The sequence below is a fragment of the Tupaia chinensis genome, unplaced genomic scaffold (genome assembly GCF_000334495.1).
Source record: "Tupaia chinensis unplaced genomic scaffold, TupChi_1.0 Scaffold000605_1, whole genome shotgun sequence".
Lineage (NCBI taxonomy): Eukaryota > Metazoa > Chordata > Mammalia > Scandentia > Tupaiidae > Tupaia > Tupaia belangeri.
The window spans coordinates 3,365,953-3,389,179 of record NW_006160123.1 but is presented as its reverse complement, the minus strand read 5'-3'; the positions used below and the strand labels follow the sequence as shown (position 1 = coordinate 3,389,179).

Sequence of the window (23,227 nt, the reverse complement as noted above, 5' to 3'; positions counted from 1 at the left end):
TCCTCCGTTCTTCTCTCGGGATCTTGGGCACACACGCACAAGCGCCTGGCGTGAGTTTTAAGCCACCGGGTCTAGGACGCGAACCACGGTTGACTACATGGGAGCCCAGCGACATAGCCATTACGCTAACTGCTGGTCCCAACAAAATAATTCTTTAAAAAAGAAAAATTATTGGGACCAACAGATGACATAATGGTTACGTCACTGAACTTGCTTGTAGTCAACTGTAGTTCTAGTCCCTGACCTGACGGCTTAAAACTCATGCCAGGAGCATGTTGCATGCATACCCAAAATCCTAGGAGGAGAAGGGATTGTGATGTGGCCATCCCTCCTGGGGGGGGGAGTTCTCACATTCTATCTCTCTGTCAAGCAATATGCCCTATAGCAAAAATCTCTTTAAAAAGAATGATTTAATTTTATTTATCATTATTATTTCTTAACTTGCTACAGGGCGTGTGTACTCACCAGAGGAGGGAGGAGTGAAAGATGCAGGATTCAAGCCATGGTCGACCATGTAGGAGTCCAGTGCCTTAACCACCATGCCACCTGCTAGCCCCACCTCTCCTATTTTTTTAAAATTATTTATTTAATTTTAATACTTCTTATTTATTTATTTTTTAATTTGACCAGAGAGACAGAAGGAGAGAGAAAGGGAAAGTGAGAAAGCAAGCCACCAGGTCCAGGACTTGAACCGTGCGTGGTTGGCCATGTGAAAATCTGATTCTTCAACCACCACACTACCTACCGGCCTCTTCCTCCTAATTTTTTTTTTTTTTTTTAAAACTCTGGGTCCTTTGACTTCACTTTATCTCTCTGAGATATTGATGATACTTAGAATTTTTTTCTTTATTGTTTGTTTTCTTGTTATTTTGTTTTTGTTTTGGGTTTTGTTTTTTGTCCATTTTGATCTCTGTCTTTCATATTAAAGGCTTTCTTCAATTTTAAATTTTCAATAAAAGGCTTTATTCATATTTAAATATGAGGTAGTAAAAGCTAATTGCAAGCTTTCTATATTGAAGACCATGACAGTTGTAGCATAATCTACATTGGTGATAGTTTTTTTTTTTTTTTTTTTTTTGGAGCTCATCAGATCCCTCAGAGAAGACTTCCAATTTCCTGCCTGGAGCATAGAAACTTGGCTGTTAGCTTTCTGAAAACTGAGTGAGGAAATTAGTCTGGAGAATGAAAGAGTAAGGTTTTTGTTTTGTTTTGTTTTTGAGAGAGCGATTTTTGCTATATGGTGTGTGTGCTCACCAGAGAGAAAGTGAGAAATCACCTCCAGGGGTGATGGCCATGCTGCAGCCCCTTCTCCATTCTCTTGGGATTTTAGTCATGCATGCACACATGCCTAGCTTGAGTTTCAAGCTACCAGGCCCAGGACTCAAACTATGGTCAGCCACAGGTGCTGGCAGTCAGCACCTTAACCCTAACACCACCTTATAGAGGTGTATCTTAACATTTGATATATAAGCGTCCTGTTTTCCACGAGGGATTCCCACCCTCAGCAGTGCCTGGTGTCCTCTAGTCTGGAGCCCTCCTCTTTTGTACTCTAGGGGATCAACTTTTAGAGGCAGTTGCTGGGCTGAGTAACAGGTGTGGGAAGGAAATCTAGGGTTTAACTTCCTTTTAAATAGGTTCTAAACCACTCCTGTTTTAGCTCCACCCTCAGCCTTACTTGATAGGTAATTTATACTACCAGTTATAAACTTTAAGGAGACAATGGTTTTAAATTATGAATATGGTTGCTCTTCAACTTTCTCTACTCCTAGAATCACTGTTCCTTAGATCTTCTAATTAAATTGTTACCTTTTCTTATTGTCCTTCTAGCTTCCAGAATTTTGTTGCTATAGTGTCTTATATTGTAGATTTATGCCCTTTATGCGTTTTGTTTGTTTTTTCCTTAGGGTGCATACACTCACCAAAGAGAGGGAAAGCAAGAAATCACCCTCCAAGAGACATGGCCATGCTGTAATCCCTTCTCCATTCTCTTGGGATTTAGGGCATACATGCACATATACCCAACATGTTTCCCAAGTCACTGGGTCCAGAACTTGAACCACAGAGCCGGCCATGTAGGATTCAGCATCCCAACCATCATGCCGTCTGCTGGCCTCTATTTCTGACTGATTTATGCCTGTTTTGTTGTTGTTGTTGTTTATTTATTTATCTATTTAGTTATCTATCTATCTTTGTTATAGGATGTATGTACTCACCAGAGAGACAGAAAGCAAGAAATCACCCCCCAGGAGAAATGGCCACATTACAGTCTCTTGGCCTCCATTCTCCTCTTGGGATTTTTTGGGCACGCACGCACATGGGCCTAGTGTGAGTTTCAAAACACTGGGCCCGGGACTCAAATTGCAGTCAGCCACATGATAGTTCAGTACCTTATCCACTATGTCATTTGATGATCCTCCAATTTATACCTTTTTATTTTTTTTTTTTTTTAAGAATTACTTAACTTTATCTATCCATTTATTTATTTATTTTAATTTGATCAAAGAAGCACAGAATGAGAGAGAGCTCAAGTCGCCAGGTCCAAGACTTGAACCTTGGTTGGCCATGTGGGAATCCAGTGCCACTAACCACCATGCCACCTGCCACCCGCCTTCCTTTTTTTGGAGAGAGATTTTTGCTATAGGGTGCGTGCGCTTGTCAGAGAGACAGAGAAAGTGAGAAATTCTCTCTTGGGATCCTGGGCATGCATGCACACACGCCCAGCTTGTTTCAACCTCTTGGGTTCGGGACTCGAACTGTGGTCAACCATGTGGGTGTCCAGTGTCCCAACCACCACCCAACCTGCTAGCCCCTCGATTTATACCTTTAAAATAACTTTTTACTGCTGTTTCTTTTGAGGTATCAGAAGGGCTTGAGGACATGTGCTTTCATGCTGCCAACCCTAACAATAGATTCTAATTGCTCTTATTTTTAATATATAATGTTTTATAGGTATCCTCTCAACCTGTTCCATGGGACTTGTATATCAACCTCAAGTTAAAGGAACGTTTAAATGAGGAGTGCGATCAGTTGTGCAGCTATTACCAATACCGAGATGGCTGTATTGTTTGGCACCAATACATAAACTGCTTCACCCTTCAGGTTTGCAATAATACTAAAAACATAATTTAAAGTCTTCAAGTAGAGATATCTGTATGCTATTTAGCAAAGGAATTTAATACAAAATTACTATCAAAATTCCTATCTTGTAGAAATAGAGCAATTAAATTATAAGTTAAAAGCATGAAGTATTTTCTTTTCCTAAGTTATTTTGACCAAAGACTTCATTGGGTTATTGTTTTTAAGATTTATTTGATTTATTAATTAATTTATTTATTATATTTTAATTTGACCAGAAAGAGAGAAAGTGAGAACGCAAGCTTCCAGCTCTAGGACTCAATCCGTGGTTGTCCATGTGGGGATCTGGCCCCTTAACCACCATGCCACCTGCTGGCCCTTCATTGGGTTATTTTTTTAACTTCTATTTTGTCAGTTTTCAAACATATGCAATTGTATGGTGAACTCCTTTTATCTAGACATTTATCTCTGATAATCATCACCTTGTGACTACTCTTACTTCATTTACACTGCTCCTGCTGGATTATTATTAAAACCCAGACACAATATTTTACTCTTTTGAATATTCTTAAGAATGTTCTGGTGTAGACTTTATTATAATATGAATTCTTGGGGCCGGCAAGTGGTATGGCGGTGAGGGGCGCTAGACTCCCACATAGCTGACCAGGGTTTGAGTCCCGGACCTGGCAGCTTGCTTTCTTACTTTCCCTCTTTGTCTCTCTCACTCTGTCCCTCTCTGGTCAAAATAAATAAAAAGTTAAATAACAATAATTCTAAAGTATATATGAATTCTCTAAAGTGGTTGTAATGAATGTATTTTAAAATATTTATAGAGCACCTATTATGGGCCAGGCTCGTCCTTGATGTTCTTCATTCATTACCTCATTAAATCCTTACAAACAACCTTATGGCAGATTGCAGTGTTATTAAAAGTGAGACAGGGCTAGCTGGTGGTAGTTTAGATGGCTGGCTGGATTCTACATGGCCAGCATAGTTCAAGTCTCAGACCTAGTGACTTAAAAGACACCCAAGGTGTATGTGCATGCATGCCCAAACTCCTGAAAGGAGAAAGGGAGACGGGATTGTGTCATGACTATCCCCCTTGGGGGGGTGCTTTCTCACCACCCCTCCATCTCCAGCAGCCACATGCCTCTGGCAAATTTAAAATAAAAGAAGGTGGTACATAAACCCAACCTATAAGGAAGACTCCATTCTTTTTTTTTTTCTTTCTTTCTTTTTTTTTTTGTTTAAGAATTATTTTATTTATGTATTTCTTTATCTTAATTTGACCAGAGAGGAACAGAGAGAGAGAAAGTGAGAAAGCAAGCCTCCAGGTCCCAGAATCAAACTGTCGCCAACCATGTGGAAGTCCAGCATCCTTAACCACCACGCCACCTGCCAGCCCCAGGAAGCCTCCATTCTATTAGAGAACAAGAACAAAGAGTATGACACAGCAATCATCAAGTATATTGAGTATAACTACATCACCTCTACTTGACAAATAATGAATGTTTTATCCTTCTGTTTTCAGGATCTTCTCCAACACAGTGAATTTATTACTCATGAAATAATAGTATTGATTATTTATAACCTTTTGACAATAGTGGAGAAGCTACATAAAGCAGAAATAGTTCATGGTGACTTGAGTCCAAGGAGTATGGTTCTCAGAAATAGGTTAGTCCTTTTCATTTTCTTACAATTCTGTCAATTCTCTCTCTCTCTTAAAGAATTATTGTATTGGGAACCAGCAGTTAGCGTAATGGCTATGTCGCTGGACTCCCACGTAGTCGACCGCGGTTCGCGTCCCGGACCCGGTGGCTTAAAACTCACGCCAGGCGCGTGTGCGTGCGTGCCCAAGATCCCGAGAGGAGAATGGAGGAGAAGGGATTGCGGCATGACCATCCCCCCAGGGGGGTGATTTCTCGCTTTCTGTCTCTCTGTCTCTCTCTGTCTGGCTGGCGAGTGCACACGCCCTATAGCAAAAACCTCTCCAAAAAAAAAAAAAGAATTATTGTATTTAACTTATTATTTTTCAGTTTGATCAAAGAGAGACAGAGAAAGAGAAGGAAAGTGAGAAAGCAAGCTGCCAGGTCTGGGACTTGAACTGTGGATGGCCATGTGGGAAGTTAGTGCCTTTAACCACCACACCACCTGCCAGCCCCCCTAACTTTCTTTTTTCTTTTTTTGGAGAAGTTTTTTGCTATAGAGCGCGTGTGCTCTCCAGAAAGACAGAGAGACAGACAGAAAGCGAGAAATCACCCCCCAGGGGGCATGGCAACACCACCATCCCTTCTCCTCCATTCACCTCTCAGGATCTTAGGCATGCACATACACACGCCCGGCGTGAGTTTAAGCCACCAGGTCTGGGACTCGAACCACAGTTGACCACATGAGAGTCCAGCAACATAGCCATTATGCTAACTGCTGGTCCCAACTTTCCCTCTTTTTTAAAGTTCACTTTTTCTTACTTGAGAGAGAATATAGCACCCTCAATGGAGTCTTGACACTGTAGTCCCCTTGGCCTCAGCCAGCCCTGTATTGAGTGCACATATATGCACGTCTGGCATTCTTAGGAAGTCTCTAGATGGTGTTTAATAGAAACAGGAAAATATACAATATAAGTATTTTATCTTTATTTTTGAGAGAGATTTTTGCTATAGAGTGTATGTGCTTGCTGGACAGACAGAGAGAGACAGAAAGAGAGAATATTTTATTTTACTCTGTTATTATTTATTTTCTAAATTTGACCAGAGGTTGGGTGGGGTTGGGGGAGAGAGAGAGAAAGTGAGGAAGCAAGCTGCCAGGTCCAAGACTCAAATCATGGTCAGCCTTGTGAGAGTCCAGTGCCTTAGCCGTCACACCACCTGCTGGCCCTAAGGTAAATATTTTATTTAAAAACAAAACAAAACAAACAAAAACAGTCTTATGTTGTTTTTTTCTTAAATTCTGGGAGGAAGCATCTGAACCGGCTTAGAAAGCCTATCTAGTAGTGAACAAGAATGGCTGGAGCTATTAAAGGTTAATTTCCTCCATCTACTCCTGTCAGTGTCGTAATCATTGCTATTGTATGTGTTAATGACTACCGTACAGGGAAGACCTCTGCTTCCTATATGTTATTATGTATTTTGGTGGTACTGCACTGTGGTTTCTATATTTTATATCACCAAACTTGTGAGATTTCCCCACTTGGGAAGACATGTCTCTGCTTTTCCAGGTGCATTTTTATGGCTAGCCACCGGAGGGAGGTGTTGGCATAGCTAAGACATATCTGCTGTACCTTTTTTTTTCTTTTTGTACGAACAGCTATGCTGCTGCTTTCATGACCTATTTTTATTATCTCTTTTTCTTGAATCTGCGCTCAGAATCCACGATCCGTATGATTGTAATAGGAATGATCAAGCTCTGAAGATAGTGGACTTTTCCTATAGTGTTGACCTCAGGGAGCAGCTAGATGTTTTCACCCTCAGTGGCTTTCGAACTGTACAGAACCTGGAAGGACAAAAGATCCTGGCTAACTGTTCTTCTCCCTATCAGGTGAGTGTAAAACAAACCTGAGCAAATGTAGAAACAGTTTCTTAATCTCTTCCTTATCTAGATAAGCTATGACATCTAGTTTCCTGGAATTGATGACCTAGGACCTCGTTTTCAGATATCACCAAGTCAAGTAAATTGTACCATTTTTCTGTCACAGTGCTGAATGAAGATTATACACACACACGTGCAAACACACGACTTAGTACCTAAGTGCCAATGCTGTTTCTACCACTGACTATTCATGTGATTAAGTCATTTTCTGCAATCTCTTTTAAAAAATAAGGATAACAGTCTCTGCTCTGTTTACCTAAGAGTTGTGTTAAATGAAATAATAAATATAAAAAACATTAGGGCACATGCAAAGTATTTTACATGGTGTCATGATATGCAAAAACCATTCAGCTCTAGGCATAGGCATTTGCAGACTGAATGAATATATGTAGCATGAATAAGCAAGTCCGGCGGACCCAGTTAGACCACAGCTGGAGTCTATGCAGATTCTATAGGACTATAGATTTGAATCTAATGACCCAGGTATCATCATCTCTGTACTTGAGAATAATTCCTAGAGTTAGTTCTAGTGATCACGTCTTTGGGCTTCCACCTTTATTGTAAGGATAAGGAATAGTCTACTAAAATGTACATCGTGAAGTAAACTTTATTGAGCACTGTAATACATCTCTACTTCCTACATAAATAAGCTCTTATGGTGGAGGCAGGGAATCATCTTCACTGATAGTACTTTTTGTGATTTCAGGTGGACCTCTTTGGTATAGCAGATTTAGCACATTTACTATTGTTTAAGGAGCACCTACAGATTTTCTGGGATGGGTCCCTCTGGAAACTTAGCCAAAATACTGCTGAGTAAGTACTGTAGATTTCAGGGTTATTTCCTGTCCAAATAATTTTCTGTTTGGGTGCTTTCTCTGCTTTGGGGACTTTTCATTTCTTCAATCAAATGCTCTGATTCCAGTAAGGTCAGCTGGTTTTCCTTAGGGTATCAGTAGAGCACCTAGTATCCAAAAAAAGGAACAGCTAATTAAAAATGAGACTCAGGGATCAGCAATTGGCATGATGGCTATGTCGCTGGACTCCCATGTAGTCGACCACGGTTCACGTCCCGGACCTGGTGGCTTAAACTCATGCCAGGCATGTGTGCGTGCATACCCAGGATCCCAAGAGGAGAATGGAGGAGAAGGGATTGTGGTGTGGCCATCTCCCTGGGGGGTGATTTCTCACTTTCTGTCTCTCTATCTCTCTCTGTCTGTCTGGCGAGCGTACACGCCCTATAGCAAAAACCTCTTCAAAAAAAAAAATGAGACTCAAAACATAGGACTATTCAGACTTCAGTATGCAATTCTGAACTTAGGTGTAGCATATAGAATATAACTATAGAGAGCACGAAAGCTCAGTTTAGAAGTGTGTTCTCTGAGAATAATTTTGTATCTGATTTGTGTTAGTCTTTAACCACTTCTTAATAGCTATTGTTATCACTAAAAGTAAGCGTTTCTTAATGAAAGTTAAATTTCTAAATGATATGCTAATTTTAGGCTACTATTTATTTAATATGTGGGTAGAACCAAACCCAGAACTGAATCTCCTGGCAAAGAAGTAAATGACCTCTTTTTTAAGGATCATTTATTTAATTTTATTTATTCATTCCTTTATTTTAATTTGACCAGAGAGAGATAGAAAGAGAAAGCAAACCACCAGGTCCAGGACTCAAACTATGGTCGGTCATGTGGGAGTATCCAACGCCTTAACCACTACACTACACACTGGTCCCACAATAAATGATGTCTTAATAAGAACTACTTGGTCTCAGAACCTTAGTACTCCCTCAAGTCTGCTCGTAAAACTTATTAAACATCTTAGGCTTCACTTCAGCTTATCTCAGTAACTTCTCAGCATAAGTGTACCAATCTGTCACTTAGGTTTTGTTTTGTTTTGTTTTAAAGTGTTGAAGATTTAATATCCCTTCTCCATTTTCCTCTCTGAACAGTTGAATTATTTTTCTCTCTTCATTCAGAATTGGCCAGTCTTATTTCTCTTATACATGTACTTTTAAAATAGGCTTGAAATAGAATGTAAAACATATAGGATAGGGGCCAGCAGGTGGCATAGTGGTAAGGGCACGGGACACCCACATGACCGATGCAGTCTGGGTCCTGGACCTGGAGGCTTGAACATGCTGGGCACATGTGCATGCATGCCCAAAATCCCAAAAGGAGAATGGAGGAGAAGGGATTGAGGCATGGCCATCCCCCCTACGGGAGGGTGGTGGGGGGTGGTGGTGATTTCTCACTTTCTCTGTTTCTCTGGAGAATGCATGTGCCCTAAAGCAAAAATTACTCTTAAAAAAAAAAATACAGAATAGATTCAGGCATCTCCAGTTGGCTATGGTCCAGCAGAAGCAGATTACGTCAGTTGGGTTTCTGAACAGACCTGCCTATATAGTAACAGAAGTTTCTCTGATAAAAAGAATAGTAATAAGGAAATGTATAGGCATCGCAGATTTAAAGAGTAGTTACTTGAGTCAGTTGTCAGGTGCTCAGAGAATTGTGAAGATGATAAACCACTGGGGTCAGGAGAAAGAGCTGTAGTTTTTTTAATGACAGATTCTAGAAACGAGAAGAGGAAAAAATGTATTTCTGTTTGTAGAAGAAAAGTGCTGTGTCAGTACACGGTGAAATGTATAGATTCAAATGAGAGAGCTTCTTTGCCTTTATGTGCACTGTATGATATCTTACTATGGTAGTTCTCTTCTTGTAGTATTAACCTGGCCTTTCAAAGGACTATCTGAATACTCTCTGAGAGTTCTAGATTTTACTTTATATATTCTTGGTTCATAAATGTACCACTGAGTTAAACACAAAAATAATTCAATTTTTATATGCCTAATCTTGTGGAAATGGTTGTGTGTTTCTAGGATAAAAGATGGTGATTTGTGGATTAAATTCTTTGTTCGGATTCTGAATGCCAGTGATGAGTCCACAGTGTCTGTTCTGAGGGAACTTGCTGCAGAACTGAATGAGGTTTTTGACACAACGTTTCAAAGTCACCTGAGCAAAGCCTTATGGAAGGTAGGGAAGTTCATTAGTCCCGGGGCTTTGCTCAGCAGGATAGGCAGTAAAGTCTCACAGATTCCCGCCTAAAACCAATGGTTTATTATAGAACACTGGATCTGTAGATGTTATAACAACTTAGGACACATTTAGATGCATCACTAATACTTGTCTACTTTTAGGTAGAGGTATATTTCTAAGTAACTGGCATGTTTTACACAGCAGTGTACCTTCTCTTAGCCGTGCATAACTAGCAGAGAACTGTTACTCTAAATGGGTCCCTACAAATGGGCACCTTATTGTCATTTAACCCATTTGTCTCTGCTTCTCCCCGTGTTTCTCCCTTTTGTAATTTGTAACACATGTTCTTATGATTACTGTGTATTTTGTAAATAATAAAATAGTATTTGTTAAATTTGTGCTTCTAATATTTCATCTGTATTTTACATACCGAAGTTACTAAATAGTTTAATTTTGCAAAGAAGAGCTATTTTACCATGGAATTTTTTTTTTTTTAAGAATTATTTTATTTAACTTTATTTATTTATTTATTTTAATTTGACCAGAAAAGGAGAAAGTGAAAAAGCAAACCACCAGGTCCAGGACTCGAACCATTGGTCGGCCATGTGGGACTCCGGAGCCCTTAACCACCATGCCACATGCCAACCCCACCAGGGAATTTTTTTTTTTTTTAAACACAAAGGAAAACTTTTTTTTTTTTTTTTTTTTGTAGTTTTTTACTCTGGTAGGGCACATGTGCTAGCCAGAAAGACAGAGAGAGACAGAAAGCGAGAAATCACCCCACAGTGGATGGCCATACCACAATCCCTTCTCCTCCATTATCGTCTTGGGATTTTGGGGACACATGCACACGTGCCCAGTGTGAGTTTTAGCTACCAGGTCTGGGACTCGAACTATGGTTGACTACATGGGAGTCCAGCAACATAGCCATTATGCCAACTGCTAGTCCTGAGAACTTTTTTTAAAAACTACTTTAAGAGGGGTCAGCAGATGGTGTGGTGGTTAGGAGTGCTGGACTCCCACATGACTGACAATGGTTCAAGTTCTGGACCCGGAGGCTGGCTTTCTCACTTTCCCTCTCTTACTCCGTCCCTCTCTGGTCAAATTAAAATAAATAAAATAATGATTTAAAAAAAACTACTTTAAGAATTATTTTAGGGACCAGCAGTTGGCGTAATGGCTATATCACTGGACTCCCGTGTAGTCAACCACAGTTCAAGTCCCAGACCCAATGGCTTAAACTCATGCCAGGCACATGTGTGTGCGTGCCCGAGATCCCGAGAGGAGAATGGACGAGAAGGGATCATGGCGTGGCCATCCACCCTGGTGGGTGATATCTCACTTTCTCTCTTTCTGGAGAGCGCATGTGCCCTAAGCAAAAACCTCTCCCCCTAAAAAAAATTATTTTATTCATTGAAAAATGAGAGAGAGAAAGTGGGAATGCAAGCCACCAGGTCCGGGACTCAAACCACAGTTGGCTATGTGGAAGTCCAGCACCTTCAACCACCACACCACCTGCCAGCCCAACCATGGAGTTTTATGTGTACTTAATTGAGAACTAGACAGAATAGCCTACCATTCCTTTAGGTGTTCCACACTTTCTAGTAAGTGATCTAGGTTGAAAAGTAGGTAAGATGATATGCACAAGACTAAATTTTCTTTAGTTTCAAGTGGCAAAATTGTATATGTGACTTACAGCTCAATGTTTTCACTTATATCCACCAAGCTTGCTTGGTCTAGTCTACTTACATAATCTGGTGGTGCTGCTGCTGTTGGATCTGTTGATTAGGAATGTGACGATTAGAAAAGGAAAAGAAAAGGTTTTGAATAGGATTTAGCAACCTTTCAGAAATGGAATACTCACCATTCTGTTACATGCTGAATGACTTGGAGGGGAGAACTAGTGAAGGACTAAAGGGGCTTTGTTTGAAAGTTTTGAGGAAGCAGGAGGTCAGAGTAAAGACATGACTTTGAAACATGAGATCGTTTGGGAGAGAATAGTATCTGAAGATGAAATATCTGAAGTATCTGAAGCATTAATTATACCTAGCATCAGAGATAAATGAAAAAATTGATAGAAAAGGGGCTGGCAGGTGGCATGCTGGTTAAGGGCACTGGATTCGCACATGGCTGACCAAGGTTCCAGTCCCCTACCTGACAGCTTGCTTTCTCTCTCTCTCTCTCTCTCTCTCTCTCTCTCTCTGTCCCTCTCTTGTCAAATTAAAAATAAATAAATAAAAATAGTCTTTTTTTAAAAGGTTCATAAAAATTATCTATTTCATATCTAAATATCAGAGTTGTCTAATTTTTCTGTATGCTGGTGCTTGATTTTTTTTAAATCTAGTCACTTAACTGCTATAAGATTGGTGGAAAGCAAAAAACTTTAAAGTATGTCTCAACTGAAAATATTTAAACATATGTAGTTGATGTACTGACACATGACTTGGAGCAAAAAGATAATCAACTTAGAAATGTGTGCTTTTAACTGGAACATAACTCTTCAAACATTTTCACATTTGCTTCTCATACTGACGAGGTAACATGCGTAATCCAGCCCCTCCGCCTCTGCTTATTTCTTAGTCCACTGCACCGACACACACAGTCATTGCCCTGACTCTGGAGGGCAGATACAGATTCTCTCTTAACACTGGTTTAGCCACCATCTAGTGAGTTCTTTAGCAACCTCGACAAGAAGGCTGAATAAAGCTTTTTTTCTCTCTCTTTTTTTTTTCTTTTGAGAGGTTTTTTGCTATAGAGCGCATGCGCTCCCCAGAGAGACAGAAAGAAACAGAAAGCAAGAAATCGCGCACACACACACACACACACCCCAGGGGAATGCCCACACCACAATCCCTTCTCCATTCTCCTCTCGGGATCTTGGGCATGCATGCACATACGCCCGGCGTGAGTTTAAGCCACCGGGTCCAGGACTCGCACCACAGTCGACTACATGGGAGTCCAGCGACATGCCATTATGCCAGCTGCTGGTCCCTAAAGCTTTTTTTCTGAAAGTATATGCTCAGGAAAGGGAGGAGACTCTGGGGGAGCTACTTTAATAGAGAATGTGGACCTGTTTGCCCTTTCCTCTGTTCTCCATCTCCTCCAACTCCAACCGTTCTTTGTGGAGAGGGAAAAATGATGCCTCACCAGTTAGGGCTGATGGTGTCTTGTTTTCTCCTCACCTAAACATAAAACCAGCAGTGGAGTTCTTTCCATTTCCTTTGTATTTTAATACTTGTTTGTCTTGGAAGAAGGAAGCCTTTCTTTTTTGGCAGAAGCTTCAAATACTTTTTTATTTCTTGTCTCATTAAGGTTGGGAGTAGCATAATGATGGACCTGAAAGGAACGGAATTGAAAAAACACACACAATGGGAAAGACAAGATTGTCACTGTTGTTTCAAAAGACCCTGGAGAATCTAGAGCCTCACCATTCACACACCCACTAATCTTACATCAGAAGTAGAGCCTTTCTTCCTCCAAAGTGCTCTAAAAGATGCCACATTTAAATAGAAATAAACACATTTTTCTGTAGCAACAGGACTTTAATGCTGTTGTCTGGGCTATTATGTCAAGCTAGATAAGAAAGCCTTCTGGAGAGTTTGGACAAGGCTCTTTGAAATAGCTCTTGTTGATGTCTTTAAGACAAAGTCTTTAAAGAAAGAGAGCAAAGGAGTGCTTTTCTGTCAAATTAAGTTCTGAAAATGAGATCTTCCTTGAACTATGCCAGCTCTTTCTAGTGTGCTAAAGTTTGCTTCAAATCTGGCTCCCCAGATTAAGACTTCCCTAGTGAGGAAGATGCATTTTTAAAAATTATCTTAGGGACCAGCAGATGACATGGTGGTTAAGGGCACTGGACTCCCACATGGCCAACTATGGTTCGAGTCCCAGACCTACTGGGTCGTCTTTCTCACTTTTCCTCTCCCTCTCATTCTCTCACTCTCTCTCTGGTCAAATGAAAATAAATAAATAAAACAATTTTTAAAGAAAGAAAAGAATTATCTTAATATGACAAACTTAGACCATAATGAGGTTCTTGGTTTCATCAAAGACATAAAAAAAAAAAACTATCAGTATTTAACATTGGTGGCATTTTAAATCAGCATGGGAAGGGGGCCAGCAGGTAGCATGGTGGTTGAGGTGCTAGACTCCCATTAGGATGACCACGGTTTGAGTCCCAGACCTAGTGGCTTGCTTTTTCACTTTCCTTCTTCCTCTCTCTCTGTACCTCTCTGGTGAGCACACATGCCCTATAGCAAATTAAAAATAGTAATAAGAAACAAAATTATTTTAAAAAATCACCATGGGAAAGATGGATTATTTAGTAACTGATACTGAAACAGTTGGGTTAGAGTTTAAACTCTATTTCCAGTGCCACCACTAGTCTATACAACACCTTTGTATGAAATAGACATAGACCCCTTCCTCCGAGTGCACCATAGCTTAACTAATTATAACCCGCTCTTGCCCTGTCAGCCTGGTACCCTTGAGTAATGAATAAACTCCACAGCCATATGTAGTAGTTTTGCCTGTTTCACTGCTTATCTCCAAGACAATTTTGGATAGATGAATATTTGAATGAAAAGAATTAAAATATTAATCTAATATTTAACCACCCCAGCAGATGGTGGAGTGGTTAAGTCACTGAAGTCCCACATGGTCGACTGCATTTGAGTACTGGGCCTGGCTTCCTTTCTCACTTTCCCTTTCCCTTTCTCTGTCTCTGGTCAAATGAAACAACAACAACAACAATAATAATAATATAAAAATTAAAATGTTAAGTACTAGGTGACTGTTTTTCTAAGAGAGATTTTTGCTATATGGCACATGTCCTCGCCAGAGAGACACAAAGGGACAGAAAGCGAGAAATCACCCCCTGGGGGGATGGCCACTCCGCAATCCCTTCTCCATTTTCCCCTCGAGATCTTGGGCATGCATGCACATACACCTGGTATGAATTTTTTTTTTTGTGTGTTTTTTTTTTTTTTTAGAATTATTTTATGTATTCATTCTTTTATTCCAATCTGATCAGAGGGAAAGTGAGAAAGCAAGCCTCCAGGTCCAGGACTCAAACTGTGGTCAACTACGTGGAAATGTCCAGCTCCTTCAATCTCTTGTGTCTATGTGACAAAGTGAAGATATAGGGACCGGCAAATAGCAAAATGGCTACATCACTGGACTCCCATGTATTTGACCATGGTTCGAGTCCCAGACCCAGTGGCTTAAACTCATGCCGGGTGCGTGTGCGTGCGTGCCCAAGATCCCGAGAAGAGAATGGAGGAAAAGGGATTGTGGCATGGCCATCCCTCCAGGAGGTGATGTCTCGCTTTCTGTCTCTGTCTCTTTCTATCAAATGCACACACCCATAGCAAAAAAAACCTCTCCCCCAAAAAATAAACAAACAAGAATATTACTGTTACTATAGTAGATTTAAAAATCAAACATGGCGGGACCAGCAGTTAGCGTAATGGCTATGTCGCTGGACTCCCATGTAAGTCGACCTCAGTTCAAGTCCCGGACCCAATGGCTTAAACTCATACCAGGCGCGTGTGTGCACGCCGCGGGGGGGCTGGGGGGGGGGGACGCCTATTATGGGTTGGACAATGGTTTTATGTTTTAGAATTTGGCTTTGGGGTCAGCAAATGATTTGGTGGTTGAGGTGTTAGGCTCCCACATGACTAATCATAGTTCAAGTGCCAGACTTGATGGCTTGCTTTGTTACTTTCTCTGGTGAGCAAATTAAATAATAATAATAAAGAATTTGCCTTGGGGACCAGCAGGTGACGAGGTGGTTAAGGTGCTGGACGATCCCACATGGCTGACCACAGTTCAATCCCTGGACCTGGCGGCTTGCTTTCCTACTTTCCCTTACTCTCTGTCTCCCTCTGTCTCTCTCTCTCTCTCTCATGTAATTAAAATAAAATGAATGAATAAACAAAATTAAATTAAATAATTCTTTAAAAAAAAATGAATTTGGCCTTAGTGGGCAGTGACTGGATGTTTCCCAGAAATTCATGTGTTGAGATTTGATTGTATGGATTATATGTAAGGTGTTAAGGGAAAAAAATTCCTTTGTGGTGTCCTAGGTGGGTCTGTGGGTGTTGGGATGTCACTAGGGCGAGGGCTCCATGATTGAGTTCTAGTAGGGTTTATAAGCAGAGAAGATCAGATCAGAGCAGCACAGAGGAAGCCACATGGGTACAGACCATGCTCTGCTCTGCTAAGTTCTGCCTAATACTGTTCAATGATGCCTTTGCACTTCAGAGCCACAAGATAAATATCTTTTCTCTTAAGTTCACCCAGTCTCAGGTATTTCATTTGACAACTCAATAATGAACTAAAACAACACCATAAACTCAAATTAGGAGAAATTACTTGCAGCAGATGATTTGCATCATCTTTCATCTGCATTATCTCAAGGCCTCATGACTGGTTCTGCTTCTCCCACTTGTCTCCGACCAAATCAGAAACCCTCACTGCCTTCCCATTTCCCATGATCCAAAAATGCAAAGGCTTCGTCATGGCTGATCAGACCCTCCTCCCCGACGTGAGCTGTCCTGCTTCTCTGGTTCGTCTGGCTCACTCTCATACTTACTCCCCTCTTTCTGCCTCCCTGCTACTCCTCAAACGTGCTAACTCCTCACAGTCTTTGCTTACCGTTTTTTCTGCCTGTAATTCTCTCGCCCTGATCTCCACGTGAGGATCCCTTACTTTCCTCTAGGTAGGTGTCTTCTCAAGTCTCCACTTTATCAGAAAGGCCTTGCTTCACCACTCTGTGCATACTAACATTCCATATGCACTGCTGTTGTTTTTCTTCCTTTCTAAATGTTCCTTTGTACCCTCCATAATTTCCACATCATCTACCATTGCCTCACATGTGTGTGTGTGTGTACATACACTTTTCTGTATCCCTACTAGAATATAAGCAGTTCTTTTAGGGCAATTTTTTTAAGAATTATTTTTATTTAACTTTATCTTAATTTGACCAGAGAGGGACAGAGTGAGAAAAAGAGAGACAGAGAGACAGTGAGAACACAATCCACCAGGTCCAGGACTCGAACCACAGTTGACCATGTGGGAGTCCAGCACCTTTAACCACCATGCCACCTGCTCGCCCCCCCTTAAGGGCACTTTTAACCTCAGTGCCTGAGTGAATAAAAATGTTTACCTAAAGTACTAACAACTGTTAAATAATAGAGAAAAAAAAAGACAGAGAGAAAGGAAAGGAGGAGGACGGAGGAGGACTCAGCTGCAGTGGCATGTGCTGCTCAGACACTGCTGATCCACCGTGAGGTCACTTGGGAGCCCTAGCAGCTGGGCACAGCCGCACATGCCTGTAGTCCCAGATACTGGGGGGCTGAGGGAAGAGGAGCATAACTCTTGACCCTATCTAAAGGAAAGAAAATAATAGAAATAGACAGGACATGAAATGATCCACTAAAATATTTCGATGGCTAATACCCATAAGATAATCAACCTTTTCTACTTAAATAAAATGCAAACTAAAGCAGAAATGATCATTATTGACAGTAAATCATTGAAAATTTTGTGAGATTGAGGACAAACACACTCACTTGTTGGGATGCAAATTGATACATTACTAGAAGCTGATTTGGCAATATTTATTAAATTTCAGTATTTTCTTTATCTGAGAAATTTTTCTGAGACTTTATCTCACAAAAATGTTGATGCAGAGACTCAAAGAAAAGCACTGTTGTTGTCCTCACTGCCTCCAAGAGGCTGTAGTCCCCAGAGGGGTAACCTGTGACAGAGCCCAGGAAGTAGGCCTGGAGCTGGTACACAGCTGCGGCAGACCATGTAGGCTGGAGTGCCCTGCCGTTGGCAGGGAAGGCTTCCGGTTTGCCTTATTACTGATGGCAGAACCTGAGCTGGGCAGGTTATGTAAAAAATAATAAACGCCCTGGGGAGAATGTATAGGAGAGAGAAGAATAAGTGGGGGCTTTTACTTTTCAGTTTGTACAATGTATGAATACTTTGCATTTTCAGATCATGTACATGTTTTTTAAAAGAGGCTTTTACCTGAGGGTGCAACGTGCTTGCCAGAGGGAGAGAGACACAGAGATGGTAAGAGTTTCCCTCCCAGGAGGGATGGTACCCCCAGATCTTAGGCACACACACACACACTCCTAATATGATTTTCAAGTTACTGGGTCTGGGACTTGAACTGTGGTCAGCCATGTGTGAGCCCAGCGACGTAACCACTATACCGTCTGCTGGCCCCCATGTATTTCCATTTTAAAAATGTCTACTTGGATAATCTAGGGCAAGAAATTTGAACCATGTTTTTTGTCATCTTTTCTCTCTAATGTGTTATAAAAAATGAGCCTAGAAAGTGTTAGGGTTGTTTTGTTTTTTTGTTTGTTTGTTTGTTTGTTTTTAAGTTTATTTATTCCATGAGTCAGATACAGAAAGACAGAGACAGCACCCCCCAACAGGGTCCCCAAGCTGCAATCCACTCCCAGCCCCAGCCAGTCAACACCCATGCCTGGTGTACTCAAGTAGGTCTCTCTGGGCACAAAGTGATAACCTTCCCCTGTGACTCCACTTCATAGAGCATCCCATTTTACTGCTGTTCAGTATCTAGCCACCATGTTTTTGAATTTTATTAAATTTTTAAAATTTTTAATGAATTAATAGATGGCATAATGGCTATGTCCCTGGACTCCCATGTCGTCGACCACTGTTCGAGTCCCAGACCCAGTGGCTTAAACTCACTCCAGGCATGTGTGCGTGTGTGCGTTTCCAGGATCCTGAGAGGAGAATGGAGGAGAAGGGATTGTGGCGTGGCCATACCCCCTGGGGGGTGACTTCTCGCTTTCTGTCTCTTTGGCGAGCGCACATGCCACATAGCAAAAACCTCTCCAAATAATAAAATAAAATAATAAAATAAAAATTTCAGTATCTGGTGACTCCCTGCCTTTGGGCCAAAACAAACATCAGCATAGTGGTTAGAAATGCTTTTAGAGCCAGAATGCTTGTACTTGGACCCTAACTGTGCAGCACTGGACAAGTTGCTTAACCTCTCTGAGCTAGTGTCACCCTCTATAAAGCAGGGATAACCTAAGTGCCTCTTTACAGGGTGTTGAGAATGAAAGCTTTTAGCGCAGGTGCTGGTAGAAGCCGTGTTGGTTTACTTCTGTGTTTAATAGTTAGGCGTCGGTCCCAGATAGTTTGTTAAATCCTTATTGTCTTTTTCTTTTTTATTGCCCGTAGTTATGTGTGCTCACCCGAGAGAGAGAGAACACATTCCCAACGGGGTGTGGGCAAGCCATAGTCCCCCCCTTTCCTCCATTTTCCATGCCGTCAGGATTTGGGACATGCACACTCACACATGCGCCCAGTGTGTTTTTCAGGCCAGCAGTGGCATCTGAACTACAGCCCACCATGTGGGACCCAGCTTTCTATGCACAGCACTTAACCACTGCGACCGAACCAGCCCAAGTCCTTCCTGTCTTTTGCCCTAATTCACAGAACACAGGACGGCTAAGCCTGCAGTAGGATAAAGGAGGGGGAAAGAAACATGGTGGTCTGTTTTCTAAAGATACAGGGACACTGGTTTCTCCTACTGGGAGTAACTTTCAGGGGAACTAAATATTACCGGGGCCAGCTGTGGTGTGGTTAAGGTGCCTGGACCCCACATGGCTGACAGTGCAGTTCAAGTCCCAGACCCAGTGCTTAAAAACTGCTGGTCATGTGTACGTGCATGTCCGGAATCCCCATGGGAGCTGCTTTCTCTCTGTCTCTGATAAGCACAGGTGCCCTCTGGCAAAGAAAAAAAAGACAGTTTCAAGATCAGCCAATGGGGCTGGACTCCCACATGGCAGACCACAGTTCCCAGACCTGGCAGCTTGCTTTCTCACTTTCTCACACTGTTCTTTCTGGTCAAATTAAATAAATAAATGAGAATTTAAAAATTAAAAAAAAAAATTAAAAAATCAGCCAGATACTAACATGTTAAGAGGGTCCATCTGGTCCCCAGTTTTCCGTCTACTTGGCTGTTTCAGTCCCAAGGGTCACCCAGCTCACAGCTGTGTTGCTTCTGTGCCACGTTCAGAATGCAGTAATTTTTCTTTCTTGGAGAGGTTTTTGCTATAGGGCGTGTGCTCACCAGGAGACAGACAGACAAAAAGCAAGAAATCATCCCTCAGGGGGGAATGGCCACGCCATAATCCCTTCTCCATTCGCCTCTCAGGATCTTGGGCACGCACACACATGTGCCCGGCGTGAGTTTAAACCACCGGGTCTGGGACTCGAACCATGGTCGGCTACGTGGGAGTTCAGCAACATAGCCACTACACTAACTGCTGGTCCCAGAATGCAGGAATCTTTACAAAGCTGTTATGGATCCCACTTGCTCTGACAGAGCAGGCAGGGTTTTGCTGCCCGCCCCCCCCAGCCACCTACAGATGTCTCTCACTCACCCTCATCCGTTCTCTTTCTTCCACTGCCCCCTCCCCCCCCAGGGGACATGGCTCTCTGGCTTGGGGAGCAGAGCCTATTGGCCCCATTTAAGGACAAGACATTTCATCTCTTCCTGAGACTCTTATAGAGTTTGGGCTTTTGGGGATGATTTCCATTTTATGCTCAGCCATAGCCCTCTCCTGAACCAATGAATGGAGAGTGGTCACTGGCTTAATAGGAAAAAGGAAAGGGGAAATTTGGAAAGACTATGAGCTCAATTCAGAAACCACAATCCTGGGCCCAAATGCTGGCCCTTCCCACCACTGCAGACTCAGAGAGGTCAGTCTACCTCACTTTCCCATCTGTAAACTAGTGCTGACGGCTTCTTTCCTGCAGCCTGCTGTGGGAACTGAGATGAGAGGGTCATGAACACGGGAGTTCCTGACTTAGACCAAGCAGCGGATTGGTCTCTGCCGCCCCAGCAGCCTGTGCAGCAAGGCCCACAGAAGCTGGCGTGAACCACTGCTGACTCTAAGCTGCCACTGAGTGAGATTCCTGACGCTCTTAGTCACCCAGGCCTCCGGCTGCAACCCGTTGACTCCTGTTGGACTCTTTGTTGCAACCTGCTCATTTATCTCGTCCAGGGTAGCAAACAGTATCTCGGAATGTGGTAAAAAAAAAGGAGCCAATAAATATATGTAAGCTCTACCGTAGGCCCCACACTGATGACGAGGTTTAAAGAAATGTCAGGTATGCTCACTCCTTTCAGGGACTTTATAATTTAGAGAAATAGAATGTAGCTTAAAAGCCAAGAAAATCTGAGTCAAAAACAGACATCTCAGGGCCAGCCCGGTAGCACAGAGGTTAAGTGCTGTACCTAGGAAGCCAGATCCCACACAGCTGACTGCAGTTCGAATCTTGGCCCTGGTAACTTGAAAAACATGCTGAGCACATGTGCACGTGTGCCCGAAGTCCTGGTGGGAGGGGGAAATGGAGGAAAAGGGATCGCAACATAATCTCTCACATGCCCCTTGGCGATTTTAAAAGAAAAAATAATCTCAAGGAAAACTATGAGTAACCGCCAAAGGAGTAGCACAGCTACTGTTAAGGACGGCCAGAGGACGTGAGGGCCTGTGTGGCTGTGTGGATTGTGGTATCCCAGAAGCTGTCATGGAGTTGGAGCTGGCTTGTATTGGCTAGTTTTCAGATGCAAAAATCAGAAAAACAATCAAAATCCCTCCAAGGGTAGGAATACCCATTATCCCACTTGCCAACCAGCCCAGAGCCCAGAGGTTCAGGCAGGGCCCGTGTTGTCTCCACCTTTCCGTTCTGCCATCCTCAGGTTTGCTTCCCCCAGGCTGGTCTCCTTGTGGCACCCAGCTGGATACCACAGTTCCAGGCTCGACAACTCGGTACAGTATGAGAAAATGTTTCCCCAAAGCCTTCCCAGCTGAGCTTCCGTCAAATCTCTTGACCAAACTGTGGCAAGTCTGGACCTAAGTCAATCCCTGGCAAAGGGAATGGGGTTATCAAGGTAGGTTTCAATTGATTCAGATTCACCCCTGGGGGTGGGGAGGGGCCGTTTGCTGAGCACGCAAGAAGGAAGGGGTGTACATTCAAATAAGCTGGGTTTCTTCCAGCAAACGGAAAGGGAGATGAGACAGACAGCCAGTGTCTGCATGTCTGCCTCATAGGTAGTATTGCGATTTGGAAGCAAAATAACATCTTGACCCTGAAATAGATGAGTTGGGTTCAAACCACTGCCCAGTCACTTGGTGACCTGAGGGAGTATGTGAACTTCAGGCTGTAGTTTCTTCATCTCTGGACTGGGGGAACAGTAGTCCCTACACAGACTGTAAATGCCGTGAGCATGGCGTGTTCTCCCCAGCGTCTAGCATGGACGTTGTATTTGTCAGACAGGTGGATCAGCTCATCGTGAGGATCAAGCGAGTTAGTGATCGAGTTAGCATGTTGTGTAAATGGTATGTGCTCAAAAAACGCTGCTAGTGGACACCGGGAACCCCACCCGTGTGTCCAGCTGCCTCGTGTCACCTGTGCTGCCAGGTTTATCCCTAGCCCTCGTCATTGCAGAAGCTGAGTTGTGTTGAGAAAGTTCTGTTCCTGCTGGGAAAAGGACACATTTGCAAGGCTGGCGTTGAGACTACGGTTCACACCTGTGTTCTGACTGGTCACTGGCCTCCGAGCAGTTCGTCACATCGTCACTAGCTCCACAAAGTCAAAGCCCTGGCGCCCCCAGTGGACCAGTCCCACTCACTGCTAAGAGCACCTGGCAAGGATCTAAAGGAGGTTCCTATTCACTGACAAGCGCTTCCTCGGTCTGTTCTGTCCCCAGCGAAGTCCCAGCAGTTCTTGGGTGTGCCCCGTTCCCCTGCACTGGCAGAGCTAGGCCAGCCGTGCCAGCTGGGGCTGCTCCTGGCCAAGGCTCGCCCGGTGGGGAGGCCTGTGCAGGGCTGCGGCCAGCCATGCACACCTGTGGATGGAGCTGACTCCGTCCTGAGGTCGCAGCCAGTCCTTCCGGTCCCACAGAAGCCAGCACACCCCTTCCAGCCTCACCCACAGCCCCTGTCACAGCAGGCTGTGGCACACCCTGAGCAGGTGGCTCGCTCTCAGCCATCTGTGTGGCGGCCCCCAGGAACAGCCAAGTCACAGCTCCCCAGTAAGTCCTGGCCTCAGCCATGTGTGTGCACCCAAGTCCTGACTGCCACTTCTCGCAAAGGGGGACAAATTCTTCAAACACTCGGACTCACCTGCACGGCCGGGATGACGGCATCTGACTCGGAGTTTTGAGGTCTCATGAAGTAACTGATGGAAAGAGCCTCACCGTCCTGTGCCTGACACGAGTTAGACACCTCACAAGGAGTTTTCTCCCGCTGCCACCTCCATCTCGTGAAACCAAGTATTTTCACAATTCCACTCACCTGGTTCTGGTCCCTGTTTACTTTCATGGGAAGGGAAACCTGGAGGTCAATAGCAAAGTCCCTTGGCAAGTCGCTGTTAATCCTGATGAGATTCTGGCCTGTGTCCCCTCCCTCCTATCCTACACAGCTTTGCGTTCAGGCAAGAGCTCAGTTCTTGCGAAGTCAGTGCCCCTG

General features: G+C 43.0%; 1 protein-coding gene across 1 annotated transcript in view; it reads left to right on the top strand.

The window, feature by feature from the left end:
• BUB1B (BUB1 mitotic checkpoint serine/threonine kinase B) overlaps positions 1-10,030 on the top strand; it is a 68,007-nt gene extending 57,977 nt beyond the window's left edge. The window contains exons 19-23 of the mRNA XM_006158702.3: positions 2,950-3,099; positions 4,607-4,749; positions 6,438-6,609; positions 7,367-7,473; positions 9,539-10,030. Of these exons, the coding sequence (XP_006158764.1) occupies positions 2,950-3,099; positions 4,607-4,749; positions 6,438-6,609; positions 7,367-7,473; positions 9,539-9,764 (798 nt within the window). The 3' untranslated portion in view covers positions 9,765-10,030. The remainder of the gene's footprint in view (positions 1-2,949; positions 3,100-4,606; positions 4,750-6,437; positions 6,610-7,366; positions 7,474-9,538) is intronic.
• Positions 10,031-23,227: the final 13,197 nt, after the last annotated feature.